At 33.3% G+C, this 15,317-nt stretch overlaps 1 protein-coding gene across 1 annotated transcript; it reads left to right on the top strand.

The window, feature by feature from the left end:
* Positions 1–597: 597 nt before the first annotated feature.
* Positions 598–14,480, top strand: LOC144842346 (uncharacterized). The gene is made up of 34 exons (XM_078698782.1): positions 598–647; positions 855–1,057; positions 1,288–1,759; positions 1,969–2,141; positions 2,250–2,414; positions 2,780–2,886; positions 3,119–3,350; positions 3,452–3,610; positions 3,745–3,921; positions 4,341–4,568; positions 5,066–5,301; positions 5,511–5,697; positions 6,368–6,604; positions 6,812–6,976; positions 7,313–7,528; positions 7,690–7,790; positions 7,963–8,116; positions 8,267–8,440; positions 8,605–8,703; positions 9,047–9,194; positions 9,426–9,568; positions 9,865–10,031; positions 10,183–10,309; positions 10,431–10,594; positions 10,774–10,981; positions 11,109–11,336; positions 11,464–11,690; positions 11,808–12,003; positions 12,173–12,357; positions 12,840–13,116; positions 13,201–13,418; positions 13,710–13,923; positions 14,048–14,272; positions 14,363–14,480. The coding sequence occupies exons 2-34, from the start codon at positions 856–858 to the stop codon at positions 14,392–14,394; spliced, it is 6,243 nt and encodes a 2,080-aa protein (XP_078554908.1). The 5' UTR covers positions 598–647; position 855; the 3' UTR covers positions 14,395–14,480.
* The last annotated feature ends 837 nt before the right edge of the window (positions 14,481–15,317 follow it).

Below are 15,317 nucleotides of genomic sequence, written 5' to 3'. Positions count from 1 at the left end.
ACAATATAATACGAAAAACGTAGTTATATTGTGGTTATAGACTATAATCAAATTATATATATATATTACATAGACTCACAAGCAAATTAATCAAAATACATCAACAAACCATGTAGGGTTGCAAATGTACATTTGATATAGGCCTATTACAATAAAAATAAAACTAAAGTCGCTTACCCATGTCTGCAATGTCATGGACTGCTTTTCGGATAGGTTCCAACTAACCAATGACACACGCAGAAGAAAATAGTGTGTAAATAAGATACTATTGATTGTTTAACTATTGTTTTCTTTTCTATTCATAATTATTATTGAGGGCGATGTTTACATTTTTTGCTAAGGATTACGATGTGTTTGTCTTTGCGAGAAATGAACATTCATTAACTGTTCACCGTATTATTCTCGATAAATCAAGAGAGTTATAATGTGTTTATTTATTATTTTAATCATCAAAATAGATTACATTTCACCAATGATATTTTATTTTTAAAGTCTGGCTGTGAAAAAACGTTACGGTCGAAGGCATGTGGTAATCTTAATTTGCATAAATAACTCCACTGGACAATTTAGGAGGAAACTGAACACTTGGTTCGATAGCGAAGTTGGTGCAATACGTACGCATCCAACGTCTTCTGGAATCAAGCAAGGTAAGAGTTAGGCTCTTAGGTATTAAGAAGTGGATACTTTTTAGTACGGTAAATCTTGCAAATTAGGCCGATATAGCTGGATAATAATTTTTTATCTTCTTTGTTATAATGCCAATCGAAAACACAGTGTTATACGAATGTATTGACAAACTTTTTTACAAGGCAATATGGCGTCAATAAGTAAGTGTATAATTTTTGTTTTGTTAGAATGACGTACTTAAACTTTGTCGTGTTACTTGTGATGTGCATGTCAACTTTATCACACTCCGTCACACTTACTGAATCCGAAGCCATGGAGTTTAGACAATCGTTTCGTAACTTTCTTGATGAAAAGCTGCAAGAATACAAACGCGATTTGTCAAAGGTTATGCTAAGTAATGAGAGATCACGACAAAAACGAAATATAGACGGTATGTTATTAAATCAAAAATAGTTTGTTATAGGCCTAATGATAAATGTTAAGGTTATCTTTACGGACAATTAATGTCCACGGCGATTCAAATAATATTTGAATCGCCGTGGACATATTATATGCTATGTATTTGAATAACAGTCCTTGTAGAAAATAACTGCCGAAATTAGACTCACCACAAATCTTTCCATCACCAATTATTACTTTATGTATATTTGAATTTGGCAGTATTTGATGTATCAACGAACAATAAGTGGAGGATAGAACAGAGTAACATTGACGCATGGACAGAAGGTGTAACAAGGGGTTTCACAACGGATAGTAACACCTATATTCTTAATGCATACGAAGATATAGCCGAGATATCAATGTTTCTCAATGACAATGGTCGACTAATCACTAATAAATTATCGGAATATGACGCTTCCTTCGTTAAAGATTTACTAATATTGCCATTGAACAACACCGTGGTATTTTTAGTTACGGCAATTGGTCAGTTCAACTCTGGAAATACTCTATCGTACACAGGCAGGTCGACTGTACATATCTGGGATGGTACCGCTTCAGTACCAGAACCTTTTTTCACATTTACCACTAACGGTGCATCGGCCATAGATTGTATTACATATCATGGTATATTGATTTTTGGCGTGGCAAATTTTCGATCAGACCTAAATGTTAAATACAGAAATGATATCAGGTTAGTTTTTAAAATATATCTACATTATATTCAATGGTCCATTTGGGCTCCTGTCAATCGATGCTGTAATGATATTGGTTTAAGTACTATAATTATGTGAAAATGTGTTGAAACCATTTTTTTTTGTACGAACACCTTTTCTTACTTAAACTATACTGTTTAAACATAGCTTAATAATGCAATATTGAAAGTTATATATTTTTCTTTAGAATCTACGAATGGAAGGAGAGTTATTTCGATGAAATTTTAGTTTATGAAACGCATGGTGCCACGGACATAGAGTTTTTTAAAGTGGGCGAGGAATTGTACGTTGCAGTGACTCAGTTTGTTAATGATGAATTCGAGTATGACATTGGTAGTCTTATTCTTAAGATAGACCTTTGTAAGTTAATTCTTTTTAATAGACTGCTAGAATATCGGGACAATTTCACTATTTACGCATCTGAATAGTTGATTTTTTATAATATACGTGTACACTCTTTTAAAACAGATAGTCCATCCATCACTCTTATTCAAACTGTACCCACTACGGCTCCTAGAAGTGTGACTGCTTTTAAGATGAATCATAACACGTTTATTGCTTTCACGAATAATGTAATCGAAAATGATCAAATTCAATATGAAGAAACCTATTCTACAATTTACTGGTGGTCGGGTAAGTACATCACCTTATTTCTGTCATTGTTACCCTTCTCATATCTTTATCGCCTTCCATATCACTATTACCTTCCATATCACCGTCCACCGTCGGTCAAATTGTTATCGTCGACCACACCGTCATCGTCGACCACACCGTCATCGTCGACCACACCGTCATCGTCGACCACACCGTCATTGTCGGCCACACCGTCATCGTCGGCCACACCGTCATCGTCGGTCACACCGTCATCGTCGGCCACACCGTCATCGTCGGCCACACCGTCATCGTCGGCCACATCGTCATCGTCGGCCACATCGTCATCGTCGTCCACACCGTCATCGTCGTCCACATCGTTAATTTGTGCTTATTTTGAATTTCAGGGCAACTCGTACTTGAATACCAATCATTGCCGACTACGGCTGCCAAAGAAATAATATATGTACATTTGGCAAATGGTGATGACATTTTAATTGTAGCCAACGAAGACGTACGTATATATTATATTTATTCAAGAAACTTTATTTTCACAACATAGAATATTTTATGAAACATCTCAATTATACAATAAACTCCATTTTTTAGGCGACACTTTTTCCCCTGTAGAAATGTATATTTATATAGGCCTATTTGCCATTATCGACTAGGCCTTAATATACGGTAGGTAGTATGGGCGGGTAACATTTCCTGGTCTAATACTACATTTACAATTATTACTTTAGCCATATGTAGGAGCAGTCATATATGAATGTGATGATGCTGGTGACTGGGTATTATCTACTCAGCAATTTCCCCAGTGGAACGCGCGCTCTGGTGGAGGAGCGATTATTCATGACATGTCTGTGTTTGAATTAGATGGTAACGTCTACACACTGTTTACATATGGTGAAAACTCGACGGACCTGTCCGATTTCTCAAGTTTCTACTGGTTTAACTTTATGAATGAGAGTAAAGGTAATTAGCATCATTTTTATGATAGTTATCTGGAGGCAAAGTAAATACACTTTTAGCCAAAGACAATGGTGTTTAAACAAGATAATTATTAATTTATTTAGAAATTACACAAGAGACACATGAAATATTGAGCAGCATTCCTGAACTTAAGGATTCAATGAGAGAAAACATTGAACGCCTGGGAGAATTAAGTACGGAGCTTGAGACGAAGGCTAGTATATCGAAGAACGAGAGTATTTACAGCAATCTCCGTTTCACCGGTAACAATTCGATATATAAGAATAATTTTTTATTTTTTTATTTAAAATTACACCGATTTCTTGTTTGATCAGAAATTTGTTACTTTACAGTATATAATTTTTTTTATGTTTGTAATATTTTTTTTCATATTTAGAGAATGTGACATTTGAAAATACGCTTTATGTCGAAAATTTCACTGCCGATTATTTTGCACTTGAGTCTTTAGTCCTATTGAGATATTTACTCAACAAACATGAAAGAAATTTAGATTTGATTGAAACCGAAATGTTGGATTTTGTTTCATTGTACGTTGAAGATCAGCTGGTTAGAGGTAAGCTATTATATTAACACTAGCATCGCGCCGAGAAGATTTGCAATTGAAGTCTCATTTTTAAAAATATATAAGTCATAATTTAATAAATATTTTGTTTATGAACTTTTTATATAGACCATGACCATCACCATGATAAAAAAAAACTCCATTCTCAACTTCTTCTGTGCGACTTTCTTGTTTATGTGGGTCATATTATGTATGTCTTGTGAATGGCCTGTATATCAGGAAAGTAAAAAATAGCTATTTGGTATTTTGCATAAATTATATAAAAATAATTGAGAATAATGGTATGCGCAATATGATGGCGATTGTGTTTATGCAATGAAAGTGGACGGTTTTAAATGAAAATTAGGCGGACACTTCAGTCACCATCATTTTTATTCAAATCTAATGACATATCAAATTTGTTTTTAAAGGTACTGTCACGTTTTATTCATTATTAAATGTAACCAGTCTAAATGTTAATGATTCTGTTGTCTCGACTAATGATCTTATAAATGGAGTCAACATAGAACATATCGACTCAGTCTCAATTAAGAAGAACGAAAACGCGGTTATTTTTGGAAATATAACTTTTACGGAGACGGTTACTGCAGGTGCTAGTGTCTTCGTTTTGGGGTTGGCGAATGGACATAAGATACCAGGTATAATTGTTGCGGTCGTTTGCATTGTTTTTATATAGTTCTATTGTATTTTTGTGGTTGTTATTTTGTCAACTCTTTGTGATAAAATGAGAAATAGTTGCGTAAAGAATAAAGTACACATGAATGCAGATGAAATAAGTGTATTCATGTAATGTAATGTTAAAGTACGGTACAAAAAAACACTGCTATCGTTACTTTGGAATCATTGTAGGCCTAGTGATATTTTACGTCATAATCCTACTATATGTGTTATATGATACATTGTTTGAATCACCCTATATATATTTTTATTTTTTTATTTAATCGGTATAAAAAGACTCGAAATACAAAAAAAAATTTAAAGCATAAAACAACCACTTGACAAAAAGACAATAGAACATACTCTTCTATACTTTAAATAAAGTTCATTCATTAATTTGAATTAATTATTTAGTTGTGTTGTTCATACTGTATTCTGCCTATACAGTATCATGACAAATTGTAAACTAAAATTTCAGACGATTATCTACTTATAACCAATGGTAGCCAGGTGTACATAGGCGATATACAATTTGATACGGATGTGCATGTTGACGAGCTTGCGCTGAATGGCACTCTTAATGGGATTTATATTCCTGAAGAATTGGTCATAATGACAAAGGATCATCAATACATTGAAGGAAACAAGACATTCTGGGGTAACGTGACAGTCCTCGACGGTGCTGATATGCTTCTAGGTACAACCATGAATGGGGTAAGGTATATAGTACCCTGCAACAGATTATGTTTATATTACAATTATATATTCAATTTTTGTGCTTCATTTTCTTATCATTTACTATTTTTTTATTGTCTCCATCCAATTGGCTGGGTTGTCGCTGTTGGTGTGTGTGGAAAAGGAATCACTAATTTTAATTTTGAATGGCATGAATTATTCCATAATTACAAATGTTTGATTTTTAGATTGACCTTTACAAGTTTATAAATTCTGTATTCTTAACATCGGATGATATTATACTGGAAGATGACGTTGTTTTCGAAGCTGATGTATATTTTGATAATCTGTTAATCCTGGATGGCCATATAGATTCAACAAATATCAATAAATTTAAGAATGTTGTAAAGACACACGGCGATGTTGTTATAGAAGGTTTGTCAATATTCATGAATATTTTAATTTAAATCTAAATGACGCGTAATGAGGCACTAAAGAAAATCAAAAATTATTCATTCATTCATAATGGTATATTTATTAAAAATAATCTGCACAGTAAAACAGAATTGCGATTGATTTTTACATATTACAATTTGTATCGAGGATAAAATAGATTAAATATCGAACTTGAGAAATGTCAACTTGACACGATTGAGGCTATTTGGGAATAGGACCATCCTGCCTCCCTCGGTCATAATTGAGCCCTCAATCGTGTTATGCACCTTTTTTTAACATTCTAAAGAAGCAGAATTTGTCAAGAGTGAATATTGTAAGTAGTAATGGTAAATACTTCATTCAAACATTGTACTAATATTGTACATTTCGAAAAGACGCCGAATTGGTTAAGCTATCTGCTTTAATGGATTTCTTCGAGAGTGTTATTGACATCGAAGAGTTTGGTAATTGCATGTGTGGTATGCAAACGTTTCCATTTTGAACAATTCGCCAGTATTTAAGAAACTTTCAAAATAAGTTTTCAAGTCGATGTCATTTGTGGCCTTTCAGTTTAAATCTGTCTTTTATTTTCTGTTTAGTTCAACATAATTACATTTCTTAATACGATAACAAAATCAAGTTATTATTTTCACGATATTTACTTTTCCAGCATCTCAAAATCTACTAGGCTCGCTTACAACATTCGAAAATCTCCATCTGCTTAATGAACTAAATGGTATAGATATATCTGAAGATCTTATTCGAACGATCGGTAGCCAAACAATATATAGTGATCTGTTGGCAACTAATAATATAACATTTAAATCAAACGTGACTTTGTTTTATACAATAAATGGTGTTCGCCCAGAAAACTTTGTTTTACTCGATGCAGACCAAGAAATTGAAGGTAAGTGTGCCCTTATTACCAGTATGACTGACTTTAGTTCCTATTGCAAATAATTCCAGATTACAAAAATGAGCCTGTACTACCCATATTTCGAAAGTGCAAATTCGAATAAAGTTGATTATGAATAGTTTTATGTATATTTAAGTCGTATCCTTTTTATTAGACAACATTTTGAATAATTATTATAAATACATATTCGTCTTATAGGGCCGGTGTTCTTTACAAATGGATTCAGTGTAAATGGTGATATCATTCTACCGTATGAAAGTAAAATCAATAATAAAGATTTAAGTGAACTTTACAACAGAACTATCATGATTGATGAAAACGCCGACATCGTGGGACTGAAGATCTTTATAGACGACGTTCATTGTAAGATGGAATTTTTGTTTAATTGTCATTTCCACTAAGGCTTAGTTATTTACCCCGGTAAGTTGGTTATTACCCACTGTGGCCATAAAACCAACTTGCCAGGGTGAATAAATAAAGCCTAAACGGCTTTAGTACGACTGTTGCATGGCCTCAAACATAATTTTTGACATCAATGTTCTCTACAAATTCTTCACCATCGAAAACGGCATGTAAATAAATGAGTCAACCTCGTACCATATCTGCAGTTATATTTTAGCTGTAGCTCTGGCAGTGACATGAAAAAAAGTTATATTCCAACTGTATTCTTATTCTTAATTGTTAAATACTTTTCCGCAGTTCAAAGATCTCTCATAGTCGATGGCCTTATCAACGAAATAAATATCACCACGCTAGACCAGGAAGCACTCCGCGTTTCGGACAACATAACCTTTACGTCTGATGTCATCTTGGACGGTGTCATATCCATGGATGGCGGTATCAGTCTTGCGGGCACCTTTGATGGTCAACGACTAGAAGACTTTGTAACACTTAATTCCCCTCAAGACGTCACAGGTAGGATAATACGTTTCTGTACTAAAATGCTCCTTCATAAGACTAGCCCGTAAACCTATACACGGTTTCTATCTCCTCGTCTTCAATTGCGTATGTATTCACTTGCATATTAATTTATCAAAATGAGATCCTTGTAAAACTAAAATGTATTTTTGTTTCAGGGTTTCTGATTTTTAATGATTCCTTGCACATAAATGGAAGTTTGTTTCTTGAAGAAGGCATGACCGTCGATTATGTTGATGTGTCGGAATTTTACGACAAAGTATGTACTGATAGCAAATTCAATTCTTTTCTTCGTTAAAGAAAGTCTTTTTTCACGACGCGTCACTCGAATTGCGCAGCTTTCGGGTAAACAAGTATGTTTTTGACCGTGCGCATGTGACTCGACACGTGTAGCTCTCAACTGAAATCCGTTTATACTTTGTTCTTTATAGGCTTTGATGGTAAACTGTAATCAAACATTACTAGGCAATTTAGAGATTATAGGAAACGTAACAGTTTACAAAAACATTCATGTTAGTGAAACGGTCAACGAGTGCGACATTTCTGAAGATTTTGTAACGTTGAACAGTGATCAAATCATATATGGTTAGTATTCTATCAATATTCAATCATAAGTATAAGTATATAAGTATGGTACATTGCAAAATCATTTCGAATAACCATCTACTGGCAATACTGTAACAATACAAATATATGTTACCGATTCAAACTATCACGTTACTTTCTCTTTTGCAGGGGACATTATTGTTACGGATAATGCAACATTTCGAGGGAATTTATCAACCAACAATGTGACCGTTGATGGTTTTGTCAATGGAGTGAACATCACAAAACTGGACGAGGAAGCTGTCCGTATAGATTCTAATATTACCGTCGAGGGTACCAAAGAGTTTACACAGAATGTTTCAGGTATTGCATAATAATGAGACTTTCATTTTATTGAAATTCGGTTAAGCCACGGTATCTGTCACCACATCGGGAGACCTCCTACGTCTAGCCGACCCCAACAGCCTAATGTGATTGATGGATGTTGTAGTTTTATTGATTACTGTTACTTGATTTCTCTTATTCAGTTGATGCTTGTGTATTGGTTGAAGGCACTATTAATTGTGTAGATGTAGACAATTTGTATCTAAACGCAATTCAGTTGTCGGCGGACGAGTCATTTGATGGTAAGTTAAAATTATAAAATGCAAAATAAAAATATAGTATCTTTGCTTGGAGGAAACATCTGTAATACAAATCAGTGAATGTGCTGTATTTTTTTATGTGTATGGTTGTGAATGTTAAAAAAAATCATGTTTGTAATTTAACATCGTATTAAAAAGCCTGTATTTGTCGTAATGTTAGGATTATTAGAAACCAACTCGTGTGAATGGTGTCGTCTGAAGATGAAATCAGTAAAGAAAATGAGAAAGAAATTGTTGATGCAAACTTATTACAGAGAGGATGCTTGATCCAATTATTTCCAAAATAGAATTGTGTTACCAACCCAATTCTTGATTATTTTTACAGCCGATTTGAGGTTTGAGTCTGATGCCTATTTTTACGGAAATATTTCGGTTTTGAGCAAAGTCAACCGGATAAAGTTATACGAATTTTCTCAAAGATTAGTTTATACCAATACAGATGAAGAAATTAGAGGAAGGAAGATATTCTCGAGGTATGAGAGGTTTATATATTATTGCCAGTATACGTCTTGATTCATCTATATATTATGTCTTGTGATGTTCACGAAAGGCATGCATCAAGCATAACTATAAATTATTTCATTTGATTTATGACCGAAATGTTGTGATACATTACATCCAATGTTTCTTTCCTAATTCATCCATTAAGAATGTAGACAGACGTTTTTTTATAACTAAAAAATAGTTTTATGTACAATTTACAGTGATGTTACGATAGATGGTGATCTGTATGTAGATGGAACGATAGATAATATATACATTCATGAACTTTATACCAATCATTTATCCAAGTACAGCGACCAATATATTAATAGTAGTAAGGTATTCCTTATGAATGTTTCAGCAGGTGAGTAATTTACACCCACAACATTTTGCTCACTAAAGTTATTTGTAGAAGTGGTAGGCCTTTCTTGGACTTAGGATACGTACCCGTGCTTGGCGATTACGAGCATTCCAGTAAAACATTTCTCCACCTCAAAGTAAAGACGTAACGCATGGTCCGCATGTTTCTGTTTATGAAAGCGTGTACCGTAATTCATTTAAATGTCCCGCTTTATGTATGTATGTATATCCAAGTGATAGATGCTAGTTAATGCAGTGTGGATACAATTACAACACTAGCTATTGTTTCATTTTTTACAGATGCTATTTCATTAGAAGATAGTATTCTCATTGATGGAGTTGACATATCTAATGTTATCCTAATCGACCATGATTATAATATTCAAGTTCCTATGACATTTTCTAACATCATGATAGATGGTGATTTAATGATAAAAGGTTTAATAGGTGGATTCAATATCACTGAGGTATGATGTTAGTGTATGCAACAAAATTATATGATTCATTCACATTGAATAATATTAAATTGGTATGGAACGCCATATTCGTGGAAATAGTTTTAAAGTACCATACGGTATGAATTGACCTTTACTCTGATTTGCATTTTTTTTTATTTAGTATGATGAGTGGGCCGTTCGTGTGTCCGGTTCATTGATTGTTATCGATGGTATAAAACAGTTTTATGGTTTGAATGTCGACGGTGATCTTGTTTCGAATGGAACTGTTAATGGAACAGATCTATCAGGTTAGAAGAAAAACAACATACCGTATTATTAATAATATTTGACTTACCGCGGCAACACACATAAGCATTACTACTGTATAACAAAATCTTATGTGATGTGTGTGATTATTCAATATTATAGATCTATTCAACAACGCATTGAGCAACGAAAATTTGACCATCGAAGGATCTGTTACATTCGAAGGATTCCTTCATATTGAAGATGACGCTTGGTTCAACGATCATGTCAACGGAGAAAACATTTCTTTCATAATTGATGATGCTGTTTTATATTCAGAATCAACCGTAATGCTTTCTTTCTGTTTTAGTATAAGCCTGAAAATTCACTACCATTTTAAAGTGAAATAATTAAAAAAAATAAGAAAGCAATTTGCAAGTTTAAGCTCCAGATTCTGTCGCAGTCTGAAATATGGCTTCATTTATGAAATTGCATATAACAATCTATCTTATATATATTTTTTTAGACTATAACTGGCAACAAAAGTGTAACTGGAGACGTTGAAATTGATAATTTATGGATCGACGGTGATTTTGAAGGAAATATAGTCTATGAAAACTTGACATTAAAAATGATTTTAGATCTACTCGTGCTCCAATCTGAAAATGCATCAATTGACGGACGCGTCATCTTTGGACATGATGTTATAGTTTACGGTGACTTCTTTGTTACAGGTAAAGGATTTGCATTGTTAAGTGAGTGGTGGTTGATGGAGGTGTTGAAGAGTCGTACTGGTGGAGATAATGTATTGTTTAATTATAATATTAGTTATATAACAAGTGTTGCTTTTCGCCATTTCAGGTTTAATAAACGGCCTTTCCATGCCAAACGATTTTGTGATTCAGAACGTTACGCAAACGTTAACTGGTTCTCTCAACACATTTGCAAGTGTTAAATTTCTCGACCATACAACTGTTACGAACGATGTGGATACTGTACCATTTGACTCTACAGTAGCAAACCGGGTGACGTTATCAACACCACAAACCATAACAGGAACGTGGTCAATCGGTAATGTCAACGCATTTGGTGAGTATATGCCTAAGCTCTCAGCTCTTTTCTCAATTTTTATAATTTGAGTAAATTTGCAAATGTTTTTGGCAGTGTAGTCTCTGCCCTCTTTAGATAATGAAATAATTGGTTCATTTTGTTTTAGATGATGTGATTGTACACGGTCTGGTGAATACATTTAACCTGTCTACTGATGTAGTTCTAACATACGGTGACCAAGATATCGGAGGGTATAAAAATTTTTCGGTTGATGTGAATATTCTTGGTGATATGTATACCGACTACTACGGATACATTGACTACTTAGGCCCAGTGTACTACGCTGCACATGCTGTACGTGATGATGTACCAACTCAAATTTCAGGCCATAAGGTACGACACAGAACGTCTTAAGTAAATCTCAGAATTTCATTTATGCGTTAGCTATAAATCTTCACTGTTACATTATTAATAAATACATGATAAGCAAGTATATGTATCTGTTTACAGCACTTTACAAGCTCAGGTCTTACCTTTACGGGAAATATTACAGTTACGGGTTATGTACTTGGTGTTGATCTGTCTGATATGTTGAGCAATTTTGACAGCAACATGGAGAGGATTGAAAGTGACCTGATACAAGTAAATTCTTCATTACGTACTCAGTGTCTTCCAATACATTTACTCGAAGAAGCATATGATGAAAGTAAGTTTAATTACTATTTAATGATCGGTTTAATGATATTTTTCACATTATTATCTGGGTAGCATTTAAATAATATGTTGTATTGTATGTTATAGTTTGATTTTCTCAAAACGTATATGGTCCTTGTAAAGGCACCACCCGAATAAATATTGCTTAATAATTATTCAAGCTCAAGCCGTCAGATTCGGCTACTTTGAGGACTACCAGACTATCAACCGAACCGATGTTGCTACAATCTATGCAGTGGCGTATGAAGACACGCTGTTGATAAGTGTTACCGAAAACCAATATTCTGAAGAATGTATACAATCTGCTCTATACATGTACGATGACGACCAAGACACGTGCTTTTTGGTAATAATCTTCATTTCTAATTTTATGCACACAATACTAGAAATTAGTATGCCTAACAGACTGGTATTAGAATGATTGGATAGGACTTATTATAATATGAAACTATATACTGTGTCTACATTAAATTGTAATTAAAACAGTATTTTACTTGTGTTTCACTATCTTTTTTAAAAAAGATAATGAAACACAAGTAACCAAAGTCTTGCCATCTGGTTGGAAATAACAACCAAGTATATATTGTTCATTGATTGTAAAACAAAAACGAGTGCCTTCTAACCAAGTACTTATTCAACTTCGTAGTAATTTACACCCGAGTTTAGCTGTCTAGTAGTGTCCAGTATCATAAACACATTTTGTAAACAGTGTACTAATAAAAAATATTGATCACATGGTACATGTATTATATTAAATGCGATACATATAAGGCATTGTGTCATATAATCTGTCTATAATACTATACACGTTATTATTCTGTGTAACAGGTGACTGAAGGCTTAATTCCAGCTTCAACTGCACAGTTGTTTTCCTTTACATTTGAAACACCCGATGAAACGAGTACCTTCTTAGTGTTGACTGGAAGTATCCAATCTGGATATTGCACAGAAGGAGTCGATTACAATAATGTTACACGTGTAATACTGATTGAAGAAGATCTCATATTAGCTGAAATATCATCGGAAACTCCAATTGACAGCGATATGATCACAATAAATGGAAGCTTATATTTGGCAATTGCAAACTCGGAAGACACAGTTACAGGTAATGTAGTGTTTAGGCCTAGGAATAAATTTCACATTAATTAGAAAGTTACTGTTATATTGAATACTTTTTTTTCTGAAACAGGATCAAGTGTTGTAAATTCAGGGTTATATCTATATAGCAGAATGGATAAATCATTCGTGTTAGAACAGTCATTTGTAACACAAGGCGCCATCACTGTTCTGTTTATTGAGCATGATGATTATGATCCTTGGTTAGTGTTTGCCAATTATTACGATTCTGAGTTGGAAACTGGTCTTACAACAACTGATATTTATCAATGGTCCGGAATGAATTTTGAGGTAATTATATATTTTGTTTATATAGACCTACATTAATTTCATTGAATACATTTTTTTATTTTACACAATTAAGCCCTATGTATACGTTCTACAAAAAATGCAAACATTGTAATTTCACTCTTCCCTGGCTTTCTGCAATTTACCGATGTTTTTTCAACTGGTCTCCCCTTTTAGTCAACTTGGAAAAGGTTTCCAATTAGGAAGTTGGGCCTTTTTAGATATATCTAGTTAAGAAAGTGTTCATATTTTTATTTGTTTTATTTTAATTGAGATGATGTTTTGTTTTTGTAGCTGCAGCATCAGATTTCTGGTGAATACATAGATGTCGTTAACATAGAAATAAATGGTCAGCCTTGCGTAGTGTCCTCATCTGAAAGAAACAATGATGATACTACAGATTACTATATGCCTGTCGTAACAGTATGTTTTAAAGACGAGCAATGGGCGGAAATAACCGAGTTCGAGGGGCAAGGCGTTATTGGACTAGATAGCTTTAGTGTAGACGGTGAATTAACTATTATTTTAATTAATTCTACTACAGTAAATAAATGTGGGAACACCCAAAAGGGGGAAAACCTATTAATATGCTATAGGACATTTTAGACGAGTTTTTTGTTGTATATTTCTAGGCACTCCATATCTTGTCGTTCTTAGCCAGTTCGGTGAAATACACGTTTATAAATGGTGTGGCATCAGTGGATTCGAGATGTATCTGAACATTCCATATAGTGACGTTAACAGCGTCAATGTGTTTATGTATGACGGAAGCTTGCTAATGGGTGTGGCTCGTTTTTTTGTGAGTGAAATTGCTGATCAAGTTGGTGATACTCGTATTCTGAAAGGAATTATTAATGGTAAGCACTGTCTTACAATGCTTGAATACACGTATAACATTTCTGTAATTATTATATGTTTATATAAAAACAAATGTGATTTTTGTTTAGGTTTGAAAGAAGAAACTATCATTGAAGCCTGAAGTGTTCTTGTATGAAATTGCATTTTAGTAATACATTATGGTATTTACTGAAATTATAATATAAACATATATATATATCTGTAAAATTGTGTAGTATGACCATTTTATGTTTACAGGGATTTGTTCAAAACATGATAAAAATATTTTTTTTGTGGATTTTTACTTTTATGTTGAACCAAAGAAACGATAAGGAATAAATTACCTTCGTGACGTTTCGCCGACAATCTGTCAGCTGCTTCAGACTAAAGCCTGGGTTGGAACGAAACGTCACGAAGGTAATTTATTCCTTATCGTTTCTTTGGTTCAACATAAAAGTAAAAATCCACAAAAATATTATTTGGAACCAGATGAATTTATTCAATGTAATGATAAAAATAGGCACTTTTCAAAATTAATTTATTAACATTTTATGGTATCATGACCAATTGGTGTTGACAAATTAATTATATATTTGAAAAAAATAAATAGCTCAAATTTGCCAATTTTTCTAAAAAAAATGTCCAAAATATGGTTTCTATGGTACTATAAGATGATTATAAAGCAATATATGATCATATACAGCAATATAGCCATATTATCGCATCATAATTTCATTTTAAAAAGTCGATATTTTGGGCATCTTTCGAAAAAATACCTGTACTATTAGTACAGGGATTTTTTTTCAAAAAATGGCAAAATTTCGACTCTTTTATTTTTCGACAAACCTGGTTACTATGGCTCTATAAGATGATACAAAGCAATATATAGCCATAATATCGCATAATAATTGCATTTTAAAAGTCGATATTTTGGGCATCTTTCGAAAAAAATTCCTGTACTATAGTACAGGGATTTTTTTTCCAAAAATGGCAAAATTTCGACCCTTTTATTTTCGACAAACTGGTTACTATGGCTCTATAAGATGATAAAAGAGCAATATATAG

This window comes from Antedon bifida, chromosome 1, assembly GCF_963402885.1.
Source record: "Antedon bifida chromosome 1, ecAntBifi1.1, whole genome shotgun sequence".
Taxonomy (NCBI): domain Eukaryota; kingdom Metazoa; phylum Echinodermata; class Crinoidea; order Comatulida; family Antedonidae; genus Antedon; species Antedon bifida.
The sequence above is the reverse complement of the archived record's forward strand: the minus strand, read 5'-3'. Positions and strand labels throughout refer to the sequence as shown.

Bases quoted from the DNA above. Each gene is read 5' to 3' on its own strand.
- LOC144842346 (XM_078698782.1), top strand. From the start codon at position 856: ATGACGTACTTAAACTTTGTCGTGTTACTTGTGATGTGCATGTCAACT. The intron at 1,058-1,287 runs GTATGTTATTAA...TGAATTTGGCAG, and splicing joins ACAAAAACGAAATATAGACG to TATTTGATGTATCAACGAAC. The intron at 12,358-12,839 runs GTAATAATCTTC...TCTGTGTAACAG, and splicing joins ACCAAGACACGTGCTTTTTG to GTGACTGAAGGCTTAATTCC.